General features: G+C 45.1%; 1 protein-coding gene across 1 annotated transcript in view; it reads left to right on the top strand.

Annotated features, from left to right (window-relative positions):
* Window positions 1-14,658: 14,658 nt before the first annotated feature.
* Window positions 14,659-26,394, top strand: part of CLSTN2 (calsyntenin 2) — a 611,775-nt gene continuing 600,039 nt past the window's right edge. Inside the window, exon 1 of the mRNA XM_032408591.1 lies at window positions 14,659-14,899. Coding sequence (XP_032264482.1) covers window positions 14,785-14,899 — 115 coding nt within the window. The 5' untranslated portion in view covers window positions 14,659-14,784. The remainder of the gene's footprint in view (window positions 14,900-26,394) is intronic.

Genomic DNA, 26,394 nt, shown 5'->3' with positions numbered 1-26,394 from the left:
TGTTCTCAGGTTTCACTTTGATGTATTTTGATGTGGATTTCTAAAAATATTTACCCATCTTTTAATTTATTAGGATTTCTGTACCAGAGACTTGGCAACTCTCAACAATTCTGGAATATTTTCAGAAATTATCTATGTTTACAATGTCTCTTCCTTTTTTTCTCTTTTGTCTTCTGGAATTCCAATTATATTTGATTCTCCCTCTATCTTCCCTATACTTTGACTTTTCTTTTATATATATTTAAAGATTTTATTTATTTATTTGACAGAGAGAGACACAGCGCGAGAGAGAGCACAAGCAGGGGGAGTGGGAGAGAGAGAAGCAGGCTTCCTTCCGGAGCAGGGAGTCCTATGCGGGGCTCAATCCCAGGACCCTGTGACCATGACCTGAGCCGAAGGCAGACGCTTAACAACCGAGCCACCCAGGTGCCCCTCTTTTATATTTTTTAAATATCATCATCTCTCTGGCCTGAATTTTGAGTAATTATCGGGATCCATTTTGCAGTTTGCAATTTCTCTCTGCAGCTACATATATTTGTGGATTCATTTGCCCATTAATTTGTCCACTTTTGTCTTTTATATGTAAAGATGTATTCTATCCCTTCTATCCTGTTGGTATTTCCAAACTTCTCTTTTATTTCTTTAGGTATATTAGACATACTTATTTAGATTTTTGTGTCTCTAAATGCCAATGTCTGATGTCTGTGTATATCTGTTTCTGCTATGTGTTGTTTGTTTCTGCTGGGTTGAAATCATGTATGTGCATGTAGTTGAGGTTGTGCTATTTGTCCTACTCCCAACTTTACCTATGGTGATTCTTTGAGGCTTATGTTAAGTTTTGCACCTCAGTGTGTACTTTTGTTTCTGCCACCTACAGGTGCTACCACCTTAGGACTTTAATTTCAATTTCCTGCTTGATTTTTTTTTTTTTTTTGAATGTGCAGATAACATATTTCATCTGTGCAGGGTTAAATTTAGACAACAAGTGTCCTTGCTATCCCTTTCCATGTGGTCAGTTTTATTCCCCATTCTCTCTTGTAGTAAAGGTGTGACCTCCTAGACTGGAACATAGACTTTAGGTTCTGAGCATCATATGCTAGACAGACATTAAAGGTGAGACTCAAGGTCTACAGGGCTGGCAAAATCACTTAGGGCAAAGCCAGCTCTGTTGCTCACATATTTTCCAGGAGTTCTGGTTTCAATTCATTTTAGATTTTGTAGAATCCTTATTTTTGCAGCAACCCAGCAATGTATTTAAAACTCTTCTGTTTTGCCCATTACTTTATTTTTTTTAAATTTTTTAAAAAAGATTTTATTTATTTGACAAAGAAAGAGACAGCCAGAGAGGGAACACAAGCAGGGGGAGCAGGAGAGGGAGAAGCAGGCCTCCTGCAGAGCAGGGACCCCGACACAGGGCTCGATCCCAGGACCCTGGGATCATGACCTGAGCCGAAGGCAGACACTTAATGACTGAGCCACCCAGACACCCCTACCCATTACTTTAATATCTAATTTATTATGCTGTTGAAAATGGAATCTTTCAATGTTTTTTAAAGATTTTATTTATTTACTTGACAGAGAGAGAGAGAGCACAAGCATGGGGGAGCGGTAGGCAGAGGGAGAAGCAGGCTCCCCGCTGAGCAAGAAGCCCGATGCGGGGCTCCATCCCAGGACCCTGGGATCATGACCTGAGCCAAAGTCAGATGCTTCACCAACTGAGCCACCCAGGTGCCCCTGGAAACTTTCAATTTTTATTTTGTTTATCTTCATGTATTTTGGTTTTCCCATTTGCTACAAGTTTTACTTAATTTAATTGCTATGTAATATCCCATTGCATGAATATATCATAATTGATGAACTCATCTTCTGTTGAAGATATTTATATTTTTCTATTTTCATAATTATGAAAGATGCTGCAGTGAACATTTATATACATGTTTTCATGTGTGTATATACATACATAACATATATATATATATAAATATATATATTTACATACATTTAAAATGTATTTTAAATATATTTTAAATATATAACCAACAGATATGGCTATGGGTGGAATTGTGTCCCTGCCCAAGAAGTCCTCCTAACTCCCAGTTCTTAGAACGTGAGCTTATTTGGAAATAGAGTGCTTGCAGGTCAATTAGGTCAGTTATGATGAGGTCATCCTGGAGTAGAGTAGGCTCCTAATCCAATAGGACATGAAGATGGCCATGTGAAGATGCAGAGACACAGGGAGAAGTCCATGCAAAGTCAGTGGTGACATTAGAGTTTGCTGCCACAAGGCAAAGAACACTCCAGGCTACCAGAAACCCGGAGGGGCAAGGGAGGATCTTCCCCTAGAAGCTTCAGAGAGAGAGCATGGTCCTACTGACATCTCAATTTCTGACTTCTAGCCTCCAGAATTCTGAGAGAATAAATTCTGTTGTTTGAAGCCCTCCAGTTGGTAGCATTTTCTTACAGCAGCCCTAGGAAACTACATTAGATTGTGGAAAATACGTGTATATTCAGTTTATTCAGTTTTCCATAGCTTCTACCTAATGCTTTCTAAAGTAGTTGTACCAATTATATTCCCACCTTCAGTATGAATCTTCCCATTGCTCTTCATTCTCACCAGTGTATGGTATTGTTAGACTTTTAAAACGTTTTTAATTTTGATATGTGTGAAACAATACCTCTTCTGGTCTGTTCAGGTTGCTATAATAAAATACCACAAATGGGGCAGCTTACAAACAACAGGAGTTTATTTCTCACAGTTCTGGAGGCTGGCAGTCTGAGATCAGGGCGACAGCACCTTCCAGTGAGGGTCTTCTGGGCTGCTGTCTCCTCCTATTTTCACATGCCAAAAGGGGTTCCGGAGCTCCCTGGGGAGTGGGTTCTCTTATAAGGGCACTAATCCCAGGACTCATGACCCAGTCACCCCCCCAAAGGCCCCACCTCCAAATACCATCACCTTAGGGATTAGGTTTCAACATATGAGTACTGGAGAGATACAAACATTCAGACCTGAGAAGTATCTTTTTATTGTTTTAAATTTCTATTTCCCTGCTGACTTGTGATATTGAGCATTTTTTGTGTGTGTTTATTTGCCTTTCAGATTTAGTTTTCTATGAATTGCCAGTTTATAAATTTCCCCTAGTTTCTTAATTGCTTAGTTTATTCTTACTGATTTGTAGGAATTTTTCATATATTCTGGTACCAGTCCTTTGTTAGTTATAGGGTTGCAAATATCAATTTTCCTGTATGGTTTCATATTTCACTTTATTTATGGTGTCTTCTAATGAACAAAAGTTCTTAATTTTAATGTACTGAAGATATCAATACTTTCTTCATGATTTGTGCTTTTTGTTTTGCATTTAAGAGATTTTTTTTCCTTACTTGCAAGCCATAACAAATATTCCAAAATTTCTTCTAAAATTTGTGATTTTGCATTTTTCAGATGAAGACTTTGTTCCATCTGGAGTTCTTTTATTACCATTGACAGAGTGTCCGTCCTTTCCTTCACTGACTTCTAAGCACATGTTAAGTTTTTACACGCGTATTCATCTATTTCCTGGCTCTCTACTCTGTCCCATTTCTTTGTTTGTCTGTTGCTTCTGCAACATCACGCAATCCCAGGTGCTATCACTGTACATCGTGTAACTTTTTGTGTTGCATGCTCCACTCAAAAGTCTTCAGACTTGTTTCTTTTCCAAGATGTGTATTAAATACGATTTTTTCTAAATACATTAGCTTCATTCTGTGTTATTATGTGGTATTTTCACTATCGTTCAGTTCTAAATTTTTTTAAAATTTAAATTTTTATTTTCTCTTTGAGCTACTAGCCATTTAGAAGTTTTCCCCTCAATTTCCAAATATGTGAGCATTTTAGAACATTTCTTGTTATTGTGTTTTAGCATAATGGTGATAAAAAAATGTCTACATGGTGTAGACACCTTACTATTTGTTGACACTTGCTTTGTAAATATACAATTTGTGTTTGAAAATAAAAATATCTACTTTAATTGTTCATTGCTGGGTTTAAATTGGCCCATTAGAGCAGAATTGCTCGTCGTTGTATTTTTCAGATGTTCTCTATTCTTACTAAATTTTACAGGCTTGACCTACAAATTACAAAATGAAGCATCTTTTATTGTGATTGTGAATTCATGAATCTTGTAATTCTGTAAATTTTTGCTTCATATATTTTGAGGTTATGTTCTTAAGTATGAAGAAGATTAGAACTATTATTTCTTCCTGGCAAATTTAACATTTTATATTTATGCAATGACCCTCATTGTTTTTAGTAAAACTTCTTTATACTCACATATGAATATGAATACACACACTGTGACTTTCAACTTTTCTCTGTACTTATATTTTAGGTGTTTCACTTGTAAACAACTTATGACAGCATTTAAAAAATATCTAATTTTGAATCTCCATTATTAATAGGTATGTTTATTCCTTTCATATTTAGTAATGATATATTTGTGTTTAGTATATCAATTTATTTTGTTCTAATAAATATGCCTTTCCTATGCATATTCTTTATTTCTTTACCATCATTTATCGACTTGAGTTTTCTTCCATTCCCTCCTTTTTTCTAATAATTTGAAAGTTACTTGTTCTATATCTAATCTTTAACTGCTTACCGTTAAAATTTAAACAAGAACACTTGGTGAGCAGTCTAAATGTCATCCATATCTCCATTCTATTTCAGAACAATACATGGAGCCTAGAATATTTTAATTCTGATCTCTCCATTCTAGTCCATGTTATTTTTGCCCAGCGTTTTCTTGCGATTTTTGTTTGTATGCCACGCAAATTACTCATCATTTTAGCTAATGTTTTCATTTTCTGGTTTAAATCTTGTTTAGATCTATCCACATGTTCTTTATTGTTCTCTATTCCTTCTTTTATCTTAGAGTTTTCTTCCACGTGGGCCTGCTAGAAAACTAGCACTGGGTGTCTGAAAGTGTCCTTATTTCATATTTGCTCCTGAATAACAGTTCAGATATTTATTTATTTATTTATTTATTTATTTATTTATTTATTTTTTAAAGATTTTATTTATTTATTTGAGAGAGAGAGAATGAGAGAGAGCACATGAGAGGGGGGAGGGTCAGAGGGAGAAGCAGACTCCCTGCCGAGCAGGGAGCCCGATGCGGGACTCGATCCAGGGACTCCAGGATCATGACCTGAGCCGAAGGCAGTCGCTTAACCAACTGAGCCACCCAGGCGCCCCATCAGTTCAGATATTTAAAGAATTTATTAATTATGGACATGTATTAAGCACTTTGGAGATACAGGCATTGGATCAGTTTCTAGGAAGAGTTTAAAAGAAGCCCTAATCTCCGTTCGTAAAGTACAGAATTTCATATTCATGTATATGAATTGTGTTCTATAAATCCCCAGAATCCTTAATCATTGTTTGTGTAGTTGCTCTCTGAGAACCCTTTGTCCCTCTCTCCTTCTCTTCTAAGTCGTTGTAGTATTAAATCAACCTTTAGACTAATTTTAGGGAAATGTATTTAGTTTAGATTTTAATAGTCTGATTTAAGAGTACTCATCTTCAAACTCTAAATCCAAAATATAGCTTAATATTTTTTTTACAGTGAAGTCAGTTTCTGGTATTCAGTCGCCCATGGACTAAAGCAGGAACGGAGCCCCACTTTGCCATTTCAACAAGGTTCCGGTTTTTCATGTTCTTCAATTCTTCCACTGGCGAATACCTACCGTTTATCATGGGCCATCCACGCAACACTGTTTTTTGACATTCCCAGGTGTTGTAGAACATTGAGTGAAGGTGATATAATATATCCTGTCCCCTTTGGACACATGATTCACTACACATAACCACTCTAACTTGGAAAAAATTTCTTAAACATTGAGAAACCGAAAGACATAAAACTTTAAAATTACTTCGGTGGGATGATTTCCTTGGTCAGTCTAGGTGGTCAGCTGTCAGCCTCAGACCGGAAGCCTCTGAAGGGGCAGCAGGCATGGGTAGACTCTTTCTCTGGGTTGGGAAAGCAACGAAATGCTGTCCTGTCACTTCTCTATCACAGGGACCTCTCCACTGGGATGTTTTGTGTGGAAGGCATTTCCTGACTCCTAGTTCAGTCTGCTCTAGGTATTGTAAGCAACTGGCATTTGATTACTTATTAACCCCCCATTATGTAAGTGGACATGGTGTAGAGAAAGGGCTCTGGACCAGTACTCAAGACAGCTAGAACCCAGCCCAGGCTGTGTGACCTCAGGCCAGGGGTGTGACCTCTCTTCACTTCCATTTCTTCATGTATAAAATGAAAACAGTGTCTGCACTACCAACCCCTCAGGATACTCTCTTATTTTTTACCACCACCCCACCATTAAGAATAGTTTGGATTTTCTAGAAAAATGCTCAAGCTACATGAAAATATCAGTTCTATATTTTTTATAAGAAGAGTGTACATTTCAGTGGTTTTGCAATACATTGTTTGGTGAAATAGTCAGAAAAGAGTGATGCAGAAAAAATCACTCTGTTCAGGGAAGGTAAACCACTTATTCATTCAATAACAATCTAGTACCCATGTGCCAGGCACATGGGGCTCTCCTCTCCTAAAATCTATATTCTATTGGGAAGAGACAGGAAAAAAATGAACGAGTAAATTCATAAGAAAATATCTGGAGAGGTGACATTTAAGATGAGACCTGAATGTCATGTGATGGTCAGAGGGAAGTACCATCTCAGGAAAGGGTACAGCCTCACGGCAGAAAAGAGCTTGTCATGTTCAAAAGAGCAAAGTCCAATGGACAGGGAGAGAGTGGTTTGAGAAGCAAGCAGGAACAGGTCAAATTGGGCTTGGTGAGTTAGCCTAAAATGGCTTTTTTAAAATTTCAAATATGATGGAGAGCCTCTAGAGGACTTTAGAATAAATGTGTGCTGGGGAGTTAGGAGAGACAGATACTGGAGGTAGGACTGAGTGGGCTACATGGGGAAGGGGAGGGAGGCTGGGGGTAGTTGGGTTCCTTTCCTAGGGCTGCCACAACATAGTGCCACAGACTGAATGGCTTAAACAATCTATTTTCTCACAATTCTGGAAGCTAGAGTCTGCGATCAAGATGTTGGCAAGGTTGGCTTCTTCTGAGGCCTGTCCTCTTGGCTTGTAGATGGCTGTCTTCTCCCTGGGTCCTCACTCTGTTACGTGGGTGGACAAATTTCCTTTTCTTTTCTCTTTCTCTTTCTTTCTTTCTTTCTTTCTTTCTTTCTTTCTTTCTTTCTTTCTTTCTTTCTTTCTTTCTTTCTTTCTTAAGATTTTATTTATTTATTTGACACAGAGAGAGAGAGAGAGCACAAATAGGCAGAGCGGCAGGCAGAGGGAGAGGGAGAAGCAGGTTCCCTGACGAGCAGGGAGCCTGATGCAGGGCTCGATCCCAGGACCCTGGGATCATGACCTGAGTTGAAGACAGACACTTAACTTAACAGAGGCTTAACTGACTGAGCCACCCAGGTGCTCCCAAATTTTCTTTTCTGATAAGGACACCAGTCATATTGGATTAGGGCCCATCCTAGGGACCTCATTTTACATTAACTGCCTCTTTAAAGACCCTCTCTATAGATACAGTCACATTCTGAGGTGCTGGGAGTTAGGACTTCGACATAGGAATTTGAAGGGGTGGGGTTCAATTCAACCCACGGCAGTAGAGGATGTAGTGTGGGCAAATGTGTGGGAGGCAGGATTGGCATTGAACTTTCTGACAGACAGTGAAGACAGCAGCCAGAAGCATAGTAATGGAAGTCGGGTTATCAATGGAGGTGAAAGCCAGGCTGGTAAGAATCTTGACCTCCCGCTATAGGTCTTGCGGAGCCTTGGAGGATCCCTGAGTAGTGGGGGAGAGCTGAGTATAGACAGCTAAGCAGCTGGTTGTGTGAACACCAGGTAGGAAAGGGTGGGCACAGTGGAAAACTCGAGGCAGGGGACTCAAGTCAGGCCCTTAGAAACAGAAAAAGGAAAGAAAGTAGGAAGGAACATCCTGGGGAAGACCTATCAGGGATGATTGAGGCAGCAGGGTGACAGGATTCTATCCTGGGAAAGTATGAAAGCTTACTGAAAGGCAAAGGCTGCTGGGTAAAACTTGCACTGGTTTACAGTCAGGGTGACTCAGGACAGCCCACCTGGTCTCTATCCAAACCCAGCACCTAGAGCCATGATGGCAGCTGGACAGATTGGCTCATTTGGCTGGACAAAATATAACTTCAGAGGCAGACAGACCTCAGTTCGAATCCCAACCCCTTCATTTGTAGCAGTATGTGGTGGTTAATTTTACGTGTCAACTTGACTGGACCACGAGGTATTCTGGGTGTTCCTGTGAGGGTGTTTCTGGATGAGATTAACATTTGAATCAGTAGACTGAATAAGGCAGATGGCCCTCCTAATGTGGGTGGCCCTCTTCCAATCAATTTAAGGCCTGAATAAAACAAAAAGCCTGACCCTCCCAGAGTAAGAGAGGGTTCCTCTTGCTTGACTGCCTTTCAACTGGGACACTTGTTTTTTCCTGCTTTTGGACTTGAACTAAAATATCGGCTCTTCCTGGGTCTCAAGGCTGTCAGCTTTTGGACTGAAACTACACCATTGTTTCTCTTGGTCCCCAGGCTCTTAGACTAGGACTAGAACTACACCATTGACTCTTCTGGGTATCTGGGACTTAGATCTTGGGACTTAACGGCCTCCATAATTGCATGAGCCAATTCCTTATAATAAGTCAATCTCTTTCTCTCCACATTTATCATCTATCTATCTATCTAATCATTTTTCTATCAGATATAGATATATAGATACTTGTATCTTTCTCTCTATCCCATTCGTTCCATTTCTCTGGTGAGCCCTGACTAATACACAGTATAACTTAATCTCTTTGAACCTTAGTTTCCCTGAGTGTCTGATGGGAGGAATAAATCACCTTCCAGAGCTGTGGGATGACTAAATGAGGGGGTGTATATAATGTCTGGCTCATAGTAGGTGCTCAATAAATGGTAGGTTCCTTCCTGTCCCCTTTAGTGGAACAAAGCCCAGAAGTGGCAGAACAGGTAGATGTAGGTACTCATAGCACGTCTGGACTGCTCTGGCAGTGCATGTGGGCTGATGCTTTCCTTGGCAGTGTTGGCCCAGGTGCTGGTGGGGCTTGAGCTGGTGTGGTTCCATGTGTGTCCACAGATGTCCACATTTTGCCTGCATGGAAAACACCAAATACTGTACTAAGGATCAGGAAAAAGGCCACCAACAACCCATGTGGCCCTGGGTGAGTTTCTACTCTCACTATGGATGGCTTTGTTTACTGTATCTCTACCATCTGGCAGGGAAAACATTCAGCTCTTTACAATTCATTTAACCATGAATTGTGCAAGACTGTTGAATCACAGACCTGTACCTCTGAAACAAATAATACATTATATGTTAAAAAAAAAAAAAAAAGAAGATCATAGGAAGGGAAAAATGAAGGGGGGGAATTGGAGGGGGAGATGAACTATGAGAGACGATGGACTCTGAGAAATAAACTGAAGGTTCTAGAGGGGAGGGGGGTGGGGGGATGGGTTAGCCTGGTGATGGGTATTGAGGAGGGCACGTTCTGCATGGAGCACTGGGTGTTACACGCGAACAATGAATCATGGAACACTACATCTAAAACTAATGATGTAATGTATGGGGATTAACATAATAAAATGAAAATAATAATAATAATAAAAAAATAACCTTGTTACATTAGTCCCAGTTTGTAGCTGAGGAAACTGAGGTCCAAACAGAGTAAGTAGCTTTCTTGAGTCATACATGGTTAGCAAATGGTAGAGCTGGGTTTGGAATCTAGCTTTGTATGATTCTGGAAGTCACTCTCTTCGCACTAAGCTCTATTGGTTCCTCTTCTTGGCCTCCACAAGTCTCCACATTTGAGCTACAAAATGGGACTAATCACACATGACTTACCTCAGCATACTTTCCAGTCCCCTGTCTGTGTTGTAAGGAACAAATGAAAATAAGTATGTTCCAGTTACTCCTGATGCATTATAAACCACCCCAAAACTTAGTGGCATAAACAACCGTTTTATTGCACTCATGGGATTTTGTGGGTCAGGGATTTGGGCAGGGCATAGTGGAAATGGCTTTACTCTATTCCATGATGTCTGAGGCTTCATCTGAGAAGATCCAAATAGCTGGAGGGGAGTCAGCAGCTAAGCAATGAAATTATCTGAAGGTTCTGGGATGACTCAAATGTTGGACTCAGCCGGGGCTGTCAGCACACCTGCATGTGGCCTTCTTATGTGGCCTGAGATCCACACAATACGGCAGCCCCAGGGTAGTTGGACTTTGTCCCTGGTGGCTCCAGGCTCTAAAAGTGAGCATCCTAGTGAGAAAGGCAGATGCTGCATTGCCTTTATGATCTAGTCTGGGAAGTCACATAGCATCACTTCTGCTGAATTCTGTGGGAAGAAGCAGTCACAAGTCTGCTCAGATTCAAGGGCAGGAGAAATAGATTCTATCCCTCAATGGGAGAAGTGTCATTGGATTTTATGGCTTTTTTTTTTTTTTTTTTAAAACCACCACAGGGTATACAAGTCCAAGGGAAGTATAGGAGAGTATACTGGAATAATTCCTTGCTATAATCAATGACATATTTGTTTTTAGTCAGGGCGCTCTGCCTTGCCAAGCATAAAACACTCATGTCTAAATAGTGTTGAACATGAACTGGATTTGGTCACGAACAAGCCTGTCTTGCTTTTTCCTGAAGAGAAATGCCTAAACTTTAAAAAGCTCCTTTGGCAGCAGCAGTGTCTGCACTAACATCAAAACATCTGAGAGATGTTGGAAATTCTGTAACCTGTCCAATGGCTTGCGGGTCACGAAGACCTGGCTTTGCCTGCCAGGATGGGGGAGGGAAACAGTAAAGGGCTCCAGTTCTTTAAGGATCAGATTTTCAACCTTTCTTTTGAAGTTAAGTACTTTTAATGGAATGAAATTAAAAACAGAAAGCCTCTGTTTAATTTTCTTTTCAGAAACAGGTTTCCATAAGCTGCTATGATTTATTTATTTTCTTCATTTACCAAGTTTAAATTATTCAGGGGCTGTGTTTTGGTGCTTAATTAGGCAAAGCATTAATGACCCTGGTGAAAATTAGAGGGTTTGGCTGTGCTTATGTCAGGCCTGTTCCTGTTAGATTCTATTCTCTTCTATTAAAAACTATTGACCCAAATAAATTGTCTGAGATTCATCACTGCACCACCAGGTGGGACCCTGGGCTTGGGGCGTAAAGTGACCAAGGACTTACATCATCCTGCTCACCATTTTTTGAGCCTGGTTCTTTAAAGGAACATGCACCAATTGCAAGTCAAAAATAAAGGGTAGTGCCTCAACAAATTCGGAGACTTGTATTTATATTGCATTTATTACTCAGAGGTGATGGTGGATAAAGATGAAAAAAAAAATCAAATTGCGAAAGTACCTTTTCTCATATGAAACTATTTTTCACTGATTACTTTTTCTACGTGCCTTTCTCACAACAATGATGTGTGGGAGAAAGATGGAATTTGGAATTAGGCAGACATGAATTCATATTCAACATAATCATGTGAATGTAGATAATTTACTCAAACTTTCTAAGCCAGTAATCTGGTTATAATAAAATAGGGGAAAAGAATACCTGCTGTTGTAAGGATTAAATGAAGTATGGAATGTCAAACCCCCACTGCAAAGCCTGGCACCATGTGACACATTAACTGTTGGGTGGCTTTACCCGCTCTCTGCATCTGCAGTGGCCCAGCAGTGCTCCACACAGATGACGTGGACTTGAACTTCTTGTGGCCTGAGTATTTCCAAGGCTGAACTTAACTCACTTTCATCCCCTCAGCCAGGTTGGTGCCTTTCTCGCAAGCGAAACAGAGTTATGAGTGGCATTTCAGAGACTTGGGAAATAGGGAGAAGAGGGGACATTTTATATTTATTGGACATTGACTATGTGCCAGGCAACATACTGAATATTTCACATACATTTTCTCATTTGCTTCTTGTAATGACCTTATGAAGTAGGTGTAACGCTTTTTAATCAACCTCCCACCCCCTGCCCCAAACATAGCAGCTTAATACAACAACCATTTATTATTTTTTATGAGTCAACTGGGCAGCTCTGATGTGTGCCAGGCGTGGCTGATCTTGCTGGGCTTGCTCATGTAACTGTGGTCAGCTGGTGGGTAAATTGTTGCTGACCAGCCTGGGCTGGTCTTGGCTGGCTGGACAGCTCAGCTTTGCTCCATATGGTCTCTCACCCTCCTGGGGCTTACCCTGGGGTTGTTCTTATGATGGTGGCAGGGGTCCAAGAAAGGAAAAGGAAACATGCATGTGACTCTCCTACTTGCCAAAGCAAGTCATATGGCCAAGCTCTAAGTTGGGGTAGGACAGCATATCCAAAGGGAATGGATTTAGGGAGACATGAACAAATGGGGGCCACTAGTGAACTTCATCTCCCTCAAAAGGCATTGTTATTAGCCCTGTTTGTAGAGGAGATGGAGGCTGGTAATACTGTGCCTCTTGGTCACTGGTCTGCTCCCTGTGTCTCTCTGTTGTGTTCTTTCTTGGTCATCTACTACATGGGGTGGGGATGTTTTCCAATCAGCTGTATTTCCTCTTCTTTCTCATTATTTAGTCTGCATTTGAAATCTTATGTAAAATTTTGGGGACTAACCAATGGGTCCTAATGAAACACTGTAGAATGATATCAAGGGACAGTGCAGGTAAGTCATTAAAGTAAGTCTAATGGTTAGAGAAAATGAAGGAGAGGCAAATATGTAACTCGATGGAATGTAAATGGAAGAAAATGAGACAAATTTGTATTTCTTCAGTATTTGCTGATTTCCTTGATTTTGCCTGGGTCAGCTTTCCCTTCTCCTTGTCATCCTTTCTAGATCTGGATACTGAGTCTGAAAAAGGCAAGATTCTGGCATTGGCCTAGGGCATTTATTAGCTCTTTGATCTTGGGCAAGGAAGTTACCTAACTTGCCTGGAGCCTCTATTTCCTCATGTGTGAAATGAGAATAATAGCACTGATGTTGGTTGTGTAGGTTAAAGGAGACCTGCAGGTGAAGTGCCCTGCCTGGTCTGAGCCTGTCTGTGGCCACTGTGATTCACTGCTGCCCCTCCCCCCCCTTCGCCAAGCACCTCTTGGTGCCTGGAAATACAGAAGAGTTGGCCTTCCCAACTGCTGTGGCTCTGGGTGAGCTGCCAGGGAGGTGCAGAAGGGCTGAGCAGCATGAGGGCTGTTAATGGATTTTATGGCTTTGTTGAGCACCCCAAACAACAGTTATTAATTATAGGCTGCTGTTTCGACACTGTTGCAATATATATTTTGTTAATTGATTTGTATAGGCTCATATCTAGCAACATAAAGAATGTGCAGGACCATAACACTTACAAAGCCTTGTAATTTACCGCCCTCTCTCGCTTCTCAGATGGGAAACAAAGGCTTTGAGGAGAGGACAGACAACTGTTTTTGGCCATTGGACCTTTAATGTCTAGTCCAGTGCCCAGTGGCAGGGTAATACAACCTGTCTAGGTCCTCAGTAAATGTGTTGAATCAATGAATAAATAACTTTTGTTTCTATATTTCTCTATTTTATTTATCTATTCCTTATGAACCCTGAATTGTGTGTGATATTGGCACTGCAGATATGCAAATATGGTCAAGGACTTATTCTGAGCCATTAGTTAATGTTAATTGAGTACTTTTATGAACCTTGCGTGGCTTTGGGGTGGTGGGGGGTCGACAAGAGGTGCGTGGCCCCTGCTCTCAGGGAAGTGACAATTACTCAATGGCATGAAATGTTACAAAGCATGACGTCAGGTGGCCTGGTCTTAGATATGTGGAGTGACAACAGAAAGGTGGTAACTTCTTGCCTAGGTACCATACTGCAGGGAAGTTTATGTCCCCACTGCTGGCGCAGAACCCCAGATTTGCTTTTCGGATCTGGTCCATCAGCTTCTGAGAGCAGCGGCTGCAGCTGCACCTGCCTCTCCAAGATGGTGCGGCGTCTGGCCATTGCCCTCCAGGTCCACGGAGATTTACCCTGCCTGGCAAGACCAGAGCAGCGCTCGCGTTCTCCAGCTCTCGCGTGTGCCTGGCGCCCTCCCCAGACCAGGCGGCACAGAGCGTCCAGACGCCGGGCCAAGGGCAGGACCCGCAGCACGCCCGCCCGGCCCTCCGCACCGATGTCAGCTCCAAGGGCGTGGCAGGGCAGGGTCCCCTGTGCCGCAGCAGACGACGCGCAGGCCCCAGGTGACCACTTTCTGAGGGGCCCCGCCGTCTCCTGAGGCAGTTATTTGGGGAGCCGGAGCCGGGGCGCGGGCGGGAGGGCTCGCCGCAGCGGCCCGCCGCGGTCCTACCGGAGCCGAGTCCTGCCTGGAGCACGAGCGCCTGGGAGCGTGAGGACGCTGGAGGAAAGTTGGGGGTCGGGGCCGCGGAGCCGGGAGCGCGGAAGCAGGGCCGGTGTCCGCGTCTCATGAATATGCAGGAACCACCTCCCTCCCCCCGTGACGTCACGGGCCGTCCCGGGGTGAGCGCCGGAGCCGCTCCGGGTCCGCGCCAGTGAGCGCGGCTGCTGGCGGCGAGCGAGCGAGCGGCGCGGCGGCGGGCAGCGGAGGCCGAGCGCGGCGGCACCCGAAGCGCACCCAGCAGGCAAAGCGAGGCAGCCGCGGCCCGGCGGGCACCCGCAGGCGAGAGCCGGCTTGGGCAGCAGGCGGCAGCGGCAGCTGGTTGGCGGCGGCGGCGGCAGCGGCGAGGATGCTGACCGGGAGGCTGTGCTGGGTGCCGCTCCTGCTGGCGCTGGGCGTGGGGAGCGGCAGCGGCGGCGGCGGCGGCGGGGGCAGCCGGCGGCGCCGCCTCCTCGCGGCTAAAGGTGGGTGCTGGGGAAGTTTCCTCCTCTCCAAAGAGGGAGGCAGGGCGGGCTTACGGGTGCAAGCGCGGGGACCCGGGCTCACGCTAGAAATGCACGCCCTCCCTTGCCGCAGCTCTCCGGCCTCTGTGCGCTCGGGATCCCCGAAGTGAGCGCCCTGCGCCCCGGACCTGAGAGGCTCCACCTGCAGACGCCGGCCCTACCCTGGGCGGGGTCCAGGGACGCAGGAGAAGGGGAGGTCTGTGGAAGTCTGGACAACTTTGGGGGCTGTGTGTGGCGGGGTGGGAGCGTAGTGAGGGCGTCGCGGGCCCCAGCCCGGGGACTGCTTGAGCTGGGCTCGGGCGCCGGGTAGAAGAGACAGTTGTCTGCTCCTGCCCTAAGGGAGGGAATCGGCGGCGGTGCCTTCAAAGGACGGAGCAGAGCGCTTCTCCGGCTCTGAGGTGGATGGAAACTTGTAGGCTCCAGGGAAGCTCCCCCGCCCCCGCCCCGGCTCGCCTCAGGCTCCCCCAGGGCGGCTGTGGCTCCCCTGGGAACGCGCGCCCTCCCGGTGGGCCGCGGAGTCCGGAGAAGTGTGGGATGTGACGCCCTCCCCAGCCCCCCGCCGCCTCTCCGACTCCGCTGGGGCCCACCTGGCGCCCTTCCCCCTCCCACCCGGTGCGGTGGGAGATGCTGACCTCCCCGCTGCTCCCTCCCAGAAGGCTGCAAGGTCCTGGTGAACGCCCGGCGCTGTAAGGAGACAGTAGGCTGGCGAGCAGCGTACTTTGACAGCTGTCTGGGTGCGAGGGGAGGGCGCTGGGGTAGGGGCGACCGGAGGGCGGATCTGAAAGAGAAGGTCACGTGCAGGACGGTGCGGGGAGGGGCGAGGGAGGAGCAGAGAGGGAGCCGGGTGACGGTGGGCGCTGGGGAGGCAGTAGCAGATCTCGGCTGGAGCGCCCAGCTTAGTGATAACTTGTTGATTCTTTGCGCTGTTGACGAGCAGGGTATGCGCTTGGTTTGGAGGCTGTGGCCAAATCCGCCACGTAACGAGGAGGGGGGAACGTGATCGCTGGAATCTTGTCTGACCATCATCAGGGGACGGAGGGGTTTGCACCTGTAGATAAACAGGTTCCCTATTAGAGGCAACCTGATCTTGCAAGCTGGCTTTGAACTATAGCTTACCAGTGGCTCAGGGAAGGAATGTATACCAGGTTTAATTACTCTTGGAGGGTGAGGAGAGTAGATAGTTTGCCTCCTTTGGATCTCAGGGATGCTTCTCCCACAACTTGTGAATGATAACTTTGAGCAAAGAATAGGAGAGTTTCTGCTTATTCTCTAACCTTACATTTTTGGAGACATGATTTTGAAACTATTTCATAAGCAGACATCCTGTTTCTTTTCAACAATTCACCCCCCCCTTCTTGAGAAGCAGTTTCTTTTTTGAGAAGACAAGGAAAAACTCATTATGAAAATATCTTAAAGTGTGGTAAAGGAGTCGCTGATACGAGGGATCATTCTGAGAGACTGTTGTTTTGGTAAAAACAAGAATTAAAAACAATGAACTTCCAAACCATCTGCCGTCCTTCCCCTGTATAGACACTTTGTTAAACAGGCAAATGACATGTTTTTGAAGATTTTTAATCACTTTGTAGCAAAATAAATGGTATATTTATAAGCAGATGTCTGCAAACAGGGGAGCTCACAGCAAGTGAGGAAAAGAGAAAAGCTTGTTTGGGTAGAGGACCTGGTGTGCTTATGCATTGCAGAGTTCTCAGGTCAGAATAGAAAGCTTTGCAGAGATAAAAGAGAAAGATGAAAAAGAAAAAAATCCAGGCTCCCAGTGATTCATATGTATGTGTACAATTATGTGCATTTTAATCAACACTTTTCATCTTCCTCACTTAGTATATACTCATTTTGTGGTGAAAACAAGCCATTTGTATTTCCAATGTAAAAAAGTTGATTGGCCCTAGAGGGGTGAGAGTTGTCTAGCGAATCCCCCTTCTTCCTTTTTTCCCCTTGCAACCACTGGGGGGCTGCAAAGAGCGCTGTTAGCTGCATTAAAAAAAAAAAAAAAAGAAATGTGTAATAGTTGATCAAAACAGAGACATTTATAATGACAGTTTAGTCGGTATTTACAGAACTGACTTTCCTTATTACGATGCAGTTGCATTTTACATTCCCAAATCTCACATCATCTCTGAAGAACATGAGCAATAGTAAGGGTATGCTTCCTGCCACTGACTTTGCCATTTCTAAGGTTCATATCATGATTACTCCTGTCACTGAAAAAGAGAAAAGTCAGGGCGACATGTGAAGAAGATTGAACAAAAAATAGCTTTCTTCCTGCATACAATTCTGTACTCACATGTAGAAGAAAATTGGGAATGTGGCTTCAAGCTGCCTGTCAGAGTTGAACACGCCCCCTGGACAACTATCTGGAAACATACCTTCGCAACTTTGGGCTCCTGTACGACGTTGTGTCTGTGGGGCATGGCTCGTCTTGCCTTTGTATTCCTTGCTTCTTGCTGCAGGGAATTGAGCAGCTAATTCCATACAACTGTTTGGGGTTTTCACAGAATCAATGAACTCTTAGTGCAAACATATTCCCAATTTCTGAAATAATCCAGTGGCCAGGCAGTTATTATAACAACTTCCCTTTACTTTTCTCTATCTTGGCTATTTAAAAAAGACGAACACTTCTTGGATTCCTTGAAAAGACCAGATTCCCTTCATCCTGAATCACCTCTGGTTACCAGGCCAGGATGTGCTCATGGATCCTGTGGACCATGTCTTCAGGCTAGAAGGTCACCTTCCTCAGCCTAATCCCTTCTGTTACTCATCCCCTGGTCAGGCTTAGACAGGGCCTCCCCTAGGAACCTTTCCCCGTGGGTCTCCCAGGCTGGGCACCCCCAGAACACTGTGGCTCCCCCTCTGGTGTGCCTGTGCCCCTTGTCTTGCCCCAGCACTGCTCTGTGAGCCTTGAGGGCTGGAATCTCACCTTGACTTTCCCTGCCTCCCTAGGGCCAAGCGGCTGCCTGGTATCCAGGTGTAAGCTGAGCAGTCAGTGGTGATGGGCTTAGTGATTCTACCTGTTTGCAGTCACAGTGCTCTTGTTTCTTGACGTAGATGTTTGAGATGTTTTCTCCTCTCCTATATAAAATAAAATTTGGACTTAGAGAAACCCGGGTTCTAATCCTGGTCCTACTGCTTCCTGGCTAGATTATCTTGGGTAAATTAGCTAAGCTTTTGGAGCCTCAGTTTCCTTATCTATAAAATAGGGATACAAAAAATCTACCTTGCAAAGCGGTTGTCAGGAGAGGGCTTAGAAATCATTTAGCCCGCTTCATGGCATGCAAATGGCACTAAATACATAGTGACGGTAATTATTGGTTTCATAAACACTGGGCTCTAGGGTTTGAGATTTGGTGAAATCCCCTTTTCTGACCTCTTGGCAATTCAGTAGCTTTGTTCATATCTTCTCGCAGCCCAAGCTCTGTTCTCTCTCTGTCTCTTTCTTTGTATGTGCATGTGTGGAGAAACACCATGTATAAATGGAAGTGCACATTCACACACATTTGGCTTGAACTGTGAAAACATTTACTACTTTCACTAGTCTGTGGACGCCTTTGAGACCAGGACCCCCTTCCCATTCATTCAAAATCCCTGGCACTTAGTGCAGGGCCAGCCCAGAGTAAGGACTCAGCAATGTGTGCTGTATAAGTAAATAAACATGTCTCCGTGGGCCAGCTCTGGGAGGTGCGGGGCTTCTGGTCTCTGGAGGAAGAGCATCTGTGGTTGATTTGGGCTGTTAGGAGAGGTCCCTGCCAGTTAGCACTTTCGTCTCAGCCCTGCTGTTCCAGGAAGCAGAGAAGCATTTTTGTTTTGCTTAAGACAACCTCTCTGATGATGCCTGTTTACATGGAAGGGGGTAACCCAAGGTTTGATAATGAAATGGCAGCTTGAAACAGATGATTTTTATTATTTGTTGTCTGGCCCACCACTAACTGGACCCTGTGGAAATGTTTCCATTGGTGTGGTAAGTTTGAGATGGTCCAGGAGAGGACTGAATTGGGAGAAGGCTGCTGAGCTCAAGACATGTACTGAGTAGGACAGATGATTGCCATCTTAACCAGGTGGGGCTGCTGTAACGAAAATACCAGGGCCTGAATGGCTTATAAGCAATCGCAATTTATTTTGAACCATCTGGAGGCTGGTAGTCTGCGATCAAGGTGCCAGGGGTCGGGTTCTGGTAAGAGCCTCTTCCAAATTGCAGACTCCTGACTTCTCATTGTACCCACACAGGGTAGAGAACAGAGAGAAGAAGCAGGCTTTCTCCTGACTTTTATTTATAAGAGTACTAATCCCATTGATGAGAGCTCCACCCCCATGACCCCCTCTTTCCCCAGTCACCTCCCAAAGACCCCACCTCCTCATGCCATTACTTTGGGGTTAGGGTTTCAAGGTATGAATCTTGCAGGGACACAAACATTCATCTATAACAGTCATGCTATGGACTTTGGGGGAGCATCAGGCGGAAGGCAGGGGTGGGCAGAGTTCAGAGAAGGATGCCTTCGGTGGGAGGCCAACTCAAACATGTACTGGGCCCTGTTCTTTAGCCTTATCAGCCAGTAGCTACTTCTCAGTCTTCTGTTATTCTCTGTGAAGGGAACAAAAAGATAAAGCAAGTTCCAGATATCAAAGAGCTCACACTCTGTCTAGGGCAAACATCACACATGACATGAACTACTGGAGAACTTCATAGCTGATGGGAAAAGGGTAGATTGTGCACTACAGACCTCAGAAAAATCTTGGAGGAAAGGAAGAAATTGGCAAGGATGGGAGAAGTCAGGAAAGATTTACAGAGAAAATGAAAGGGGTCTTGATGGGTGAGTACGCACTCGGTAAGCAGATAGGAGGGGGGCAGGACGGTGAATGCAGGATATTAAGAATGCACATGATTGGCACACAGGCAGGAGTGAAGAGGGAGCTCAGCCATGGCCAAATACATTTCTTTTTTTTCCCCTTTTTTTTAAGGGGGGAGGGGCAGAGGGAGAGAGAGAGAGAGAGAGAGAGAGAGAGAATCCCAAGCAGGATCCACACCCAGCACAGAGCCTGACACGGGTCTTGATCTCAGGACCCCGAGATCATGACCTGAGCCGAAATCAAGAGTCAGATGCTTAACCGACTGAGCCACCCAAGTGCCCCATTTTTTTTGTTTTTGTTTTTTTTAGAGAGAGGGAGAATACATTTCTGTATACAGATTACAGAGCTAATAAAATAGTGAATGTTTATTGAATGCACACTATGTGCCAGGCACTTCTTTCAGCATTTCCCATGTGTCAGTTGATTTGGTCTTAACCCCAACTCTATGGTGAAGGTAGAATTGCTGTCCCATCTTTACAGAGGAGAAAACTGAGGCCCAGAGAAGTGATGTAACTTGCCCAAGGTCTCACAGCTTAGAGATTGTAGAACTGAGATTTGAACCCAGAACAGTGTGGTAGACATGGATTTCACATCACCTGGGCTTACCTACCAGAGGGATGTGATGTCTGCTCTGGGAAGGGTCTGAGTAAGGTCAGAGAGGCTCTTACTCTGTCTGAGCCTCACTGTCTGAGAACATTTGGGTTTCACTACAAAATTGCTGAAAGAGTCAGTTTCTCTGCGAGCCTCATTCTCTGATTCACTTCGCCATGAGGAGTAAACATGGCTTCTGTCTTCTGGTCCAGGCCGCTTGAAGCCTTCCTCACTTCCTGTCATGCTTGGCCTCACACAGAGAAGACAGCTGTCTGCATTTCGTGGTCTGAGATGTGCTTGCAGGGGTCTCCTGCACCAGAAAGGGCTCCCTAGCTGGTCTTTCATTTGGGTTAAAGATGGCTCCCTTCTGAATCCTTTGTTAAGCAGGCAGGGTGAATAAAGGCTACCATGAACACTTCCAAGTATATTAGATATACTCGAAGGCTGGCCGCTGGGGACAGTGAAGAGGGGATGCTGAAAAGTGAGTGTGGCAAGGGTGGGAGGAGATGGTATAGACAGAGTAGCAGGTACCTGACTACTCATAAGGCTGCCTTTTCTTATGTCATGGCATGATTATATATGTCAATTGCTCTTTTCACAAATACCCATTTTATAGGTTGGTAAAGGAACCCCACAGGGCCTGCAGCAACAGAGACAGAAATCAGACCAAGGGGTCTTACTGCTTGTAGGTGGTTGTAATCCAGCACCAGAGAGCCAGGTGATGTCTTGGACGATGTCACCCAAAGCCCACTTCTGCCTCTTCTTAGTGGTATTCTAATCCTTGGAACAAGCACTTATCCTTATAGATCCTCAGGACCTTGCCTGTCCCCAGCTCAGTGCCCTCTGCTTACATCAGTTCTCCTAGGGCCATCTCTAGCCCTGACCAATTTTTCTAGCTCATCTTGAGGCTTGCTTAATGTCTGCCTCCTCTAGGGTGCTCTGGGGTACCACCAGCCCCATGTATGCCCAACCTCTTCTCTCCCTCCAGAAACCTGCTGTTATTCTGTCTGTGGCCGCCTTTTGGGTGAAGGGTCCTCCTGTGCACTCACCTAAGTCGGAGTCCCAGGACTCCCCCAGCATGCGTCTCTCTCCCCCATCACACCCTGTCCTTTATCATATCCAGTTGATTCTACCCATAAATATCTAGAACCTTCCCCTGTCTCTCCATGCCCCTGCTACTGCCTTATTCAGCAGGGCTTACAACGAAAGTGCTAAATTTTAATTTTGACCTCCTCCTCACTCCTCCCTCACACTGCTGTCAGGATGGGTAGCACCAACTCCAGTCCCACCAGGCCTCCAAGAAATTCCATCCCAGTCATCATGAATCCATCCTTCACCATCCATGCTAGGGGCTGGCAGGGTCCCAGGGTTTTGAGAATAGCTTCACACTCTTGGAATGGCTTCAAGTTTCTGTCTGTCACAGGCTACCCCTTGTGATGCCCACTGTCCGAACAGCATGGCCCCTCTATGTCCCCGGCTCTCTACTTACATAGGCAACAGAGTCTTTGCTACCACTGGGACTCTAGTACTGGAAATCCAATTCCTATATTACATTTTGTAGTCACTGCCCTGGGGTGGGAAGGGGTGCTGTGGGGAAAAGAGAGGGAGTAGGACACCAGTTCTTGTCCTAGAGGAAACCAGCCCTTCTCCCACCTTCTGCCTCGCCCATCCCTACCATAATCCCTTCTAGCAGCTCAGATAGTCCTAGAACACCGGCTAGGACAGGAAATGTCCGCAGAGGACTTCTGCCTGCACTCTTACAACCCAAGCCTCCTGTGAAGCGGGGATGCATGGGGGCCTTCTGAGAACAGGGAGCCTCACCCCTGATGGTAGTTTCTGTCAAGATAGTTCCAAACTCTGCAGCCGTCCATAAAAGGTAATGGTTTTCCCCTCACGTCTCATCAGGCCGCCTCTCTTCTCAAAGAACTTTCCAGCAATTTCCAGACAGAAAATACGATCATCTACCAAGAGCTGACTATGTTTGAGGCACTGCTCTGAGTGCTCTATAGGTATTAATACTCATAGCCTTCCAGCCACTCAACCAGATGTGTGCTCTTTATCATCCCCATTTTAAAGGTGAGAAAACGAAGGCTGGGAAGGTTAAGCTACTTACCCAGTTCACCCAGCTAGTAAAACAGTAGACCTGGGATTTGAATCCACCAAGTCTAGTTTCAGAGTCTGTCCTCTCCTCCACCATGTCAGTGATTCTCAACCCTGAGTGCACAGCAGAACCAGCTGAGACAGTTGTAAAATAGCAGTGATGCCTGGCACCCACCCCCAGAGACTCTGCGGCAATTGCTCTAGGCTAGGACCTGGGACTTCCTTTAAAGCTCTTAATGTCTTGTCTTGTCTTCCTTTTCTTTTCTTTTCTTAAATTTTGATCGTTCGTTTATTTATTTATTTATTTATTTAAGAGCGAGAATGAGAGCAGGGGGGATCAGCAGGCAGAGGGAGAGAAGCAGACTCTTCACTGAGCAGGGACCCCATGCAGGGCTCAGATCCCAGGACCCCGGGATCATGACCTGAGTGGATGGCAGACTCTTAACCGACTGAGCCACCCAGGTGCCCCAAAGCTCTTGAAGTTCTCGGGTATTTCTGATGCCCAGCCAAATCTGAGAAGCACTCCCATTGGCTACTAACAGTTCCCCAAGGAACATTTTGTTTCTTTACATGGTTGCAAGGCTGCTTCCGGGTGGGGGCCTTGTTCCTCTATATTTTACCACTTCTAATTTCCCCCCTCCAAGTGCCTGTTGCCTTCCTGCTCCCCAGGCAGATTGTGAGCCCCTCCAGGGGGAAGAACCCCGGACTGGATGCCCTCACACATTTTTAGAAGCAACAAGAGTGGCGTTTATAGCCTTTCTCAGTGTGAATTCCAGTGGCATCTGCTGGACTGGATGCCCTCACACATTTTGGTGTGGCTAATGTTCTCCTGACTCATCTGTAGAGCGAAGTGTTTTCAACTTTTACAAAGTGAATGCTGTTAATTGGGAGGGAGGGAGGGAGAGAGGAAGGAAAGATGGAAGGAAGGATAGAGGAAAGGAGGGAAGGAAGGAAGGAAGGAAGGGTGGATAGAGGGAGGGAAGGAAGGAGGGAAGGAAGGAGTGAAGGAGAGAAGGAAGGAGGGAAGAAGGAAGGAAGGAGCGAAGGAAGGAAGGAGGGAGGGGTGTAGGCAGGAGGGAAGGAAGGAAGGAAAAAAGGAAGGAAGGAAAGAAGGAAAGAAGGAAGGGTGGGTCTTAAAATCCCATGAACTGCAAACTCAGTACTTCCTTTCATTCCCCAGCGTTTCTGTGCATTTCGAGTGATGGCTTGTCTTTTACTCCCTCCCAGACAGGGTCTGGAGGGAAGAAGCTGGGGCAGTTTACAGCAAAGAGATGTGTGCCAAGAAATCCTGGCAGAGCAAAATGAGCTGAAATTCTAGGACTGTATGGGCTTAAACTGCCCTTGCGTGTGGCCTAGAGGACCGGAGTAAGTGATTTTCTAACTCCAGAGGCAGGGAGAAGAATCTCCCACACTCCAAACCTGTTCTACCCTCTATTTCCTGTCTAACCATTAGTGATTCGTTCCTTTGGGTTAACATTGCCCATGGTAGGTTTGGAACCATGAGCTACAGCTACAGAAGAGAGACCCCACATGAAAGGTTAAACCCCATTTCCATTTCCCTGTTACTCCTGTTTCTTCTCCCATTTTGTGACTTCTATCACTTTGCATGTCCACAGTATCTGTTGTAGTATATAGTTAAACAAATCTGCAGTCTTCAAGCCAGTCTGACAACAGTCAGTATGGACTTGTGACCTGGACCCACTGATCAGTGTGGAGCTGGGGGGCAAACTGTTCACCTCTCTGGGGTTGGCTTTGTGCCACCTCCCTCCTCTACCCACGGATGTTCTGAGGATCCACCTGGAAGTGGCTCTAAATGCCTTTTGAAAGGATAAAGGGCCTACAAAAAGAAGGTGATCAGATTTAAGAAATTTGTTGGAGACTTTGGGACTCAACTCCCCCAAACAAAATCCTGTATCCTTTTCTTTTTCTTAGGCCTTACCTATTTATCTATTTAGTTAAGTATATTTTCAGGAGAAGTTTGAATTTAGTGTTAAGTCCCTTCCCGGCTCTTTGATGTACAGCGGGCACGTGCCACACAGCTGGTGGTCACCATGGTTACCCACGAATGCAGCAGGTGCAGGTCCATAAATTTTCAGGGAAGAACCAGTCAAAACTGTTAGTATTATGTCAAGTTGATGTGTCATTTTCCAATTTGCATGGATAACTGCATTGCAGCAAATTAATTAAAACAGATAAATGTTAATCTAATGCATGTCTCCTTGTAATTAAATATAGCCATTATAGGGGTGTTTGATTTATTGTTTTAATTTATAAAATGCTGAATTCTCCTATAAAGTTGTAGTAATAGGAGAAGCTGACCCATATATAGCATTAGGAAAAATAATCACATTTCTATAAATTAATCACTCTCTAAAAGGATATAGTTCATTAACACCATGAACTGAAAGTGTTAGATGTAAATTAGATTAACCTTTTTAGTGACACTTCCATTTATATTGTGTATTCTCTTCAAACTCAAAGCACTTTACATATATTAATTCAATTAACCCTCCCCAGACCCTTGTTAAGTAAGTACATATATCAAAGTTGGAAGGGAGGAGAAATGAAACCCTTCAAAGATATTGAAGTCCTGGTCTTCGGATGCATTATTTATGATTTCCTCTGCAGCGGTACAGTTTATCCTGGACTTAGGTAGCTTGAGAACATGGGTAGGTATTCAGGCTCACTCTCTCGGCTGCCAGGAAACACTTAGCATGTCCCTCTGTCCCTGAAGCCAGAGATGCTTCTGCCTGATGCTCAGGACAAACGCTCTAAGGAAACTTCTGCCTTATTGCATAAGATGTACCCCAGTGGCCCTGGGTTTGGCGGCGAACAGGGCATTGCCAAGTAGTGTGGGTGACAAGACCTTAGTACCCACTTAGGCATCCAGAGGGTCACCTTCCCTTGGGCCGGCTGCTGCCCCGCCTTTAACCCCCTCCTCTTGATCATCTAGAAACTGAGGATGGGCCAGTGAACAAGATTTTGGGATGTGAATGGGAGAAGAAACACATCTTGGTTATTTACAAAGTTAGATAGAAATGTACTGGTTAAGAGGGGAGATGGAGCCGGGCTGGAGGTGGGTGACCGGCTAGGTGTGAGACAGGTTAGGTGGCTGCTCATCAGCACCTCTGGGGCTGATGATGCTGGGGGCCATTGCCAGAGTGTATCTTCTTCTGGGAGAAGTAATGTGAATTAACTTTCCCATCAGTGAAATAGCTTAGTCATAAGCTCCGTCTTTAATCTATAGCATTGAACAGTGCACATTTGGGAGAACATCTTCTGTCACTGCACTGATGAGAATTTTGTTGTGACCATTGGCTGCTGCAGGTCTAACACTCTCGCCACCACACTCTTCTGTGTCACTCTGTGGATCCTGTGCGTTCCCGTCAGCATTCTCTTAAACCCTAGATCGTAGAAGTCCTATGTATGTAAATCATGCTTTCTTTTCCAAACAGGTCATTAAAGGCACTTTGATATGATATCAGATACATGGGTCTGTAGAGTCAAGGATGAAGTTTTAAGTAGGAAAAGCTTTGTCATCAGTTAAAACGGGACGGCCCCACGGGATGAGGCCCATGGAGTTCTCCCACCTTGGCTAGGGAAGCAGGCGAGCAGGAAGAGGGGTAGACTTCTGGATGTGCTGAGATTTCTAGGCTGTGCATGTAGTCCACAAAAAATGAGCAAATGGGAATCTCTCCAAAGTCAGAACATTTACTTCTGGATCTGAGGATATACTGGTTGGTACCGAGCATTAAAGCTTTGGCACTGTGCACAGGGAAACCCCACCGACCTTCCCCATCCAGACCCAGACCCCCAGAACTTCTGAGGCTGGCATTGGGAAGAAAAGCTCCTTGGTGGGGGGTGGGGCAGGTGGGAGCTGTGAAGCAGGGGTGGGGCAGGTGGGA

This window comes from Phoca vitulina, unplaced genomic scaffold, assembly GCF_004348235.1.
Source record: "Phoca vitulina isolate PV1807 unplaced genomic scaffold, GSC_HSeal_1.0 scaffold10, whole genome shotgun sequence".
Classification (NCBI taxonomy): domain Eukaryota; kingdom Metazoa; phylum Chordata; class Mammalia; order Carnivora; family Phocidae; genus Phoca; species Phoca vitulina.
This window is presented reverse-complemented; position numbering and strand designations above follow the sequence as displayed.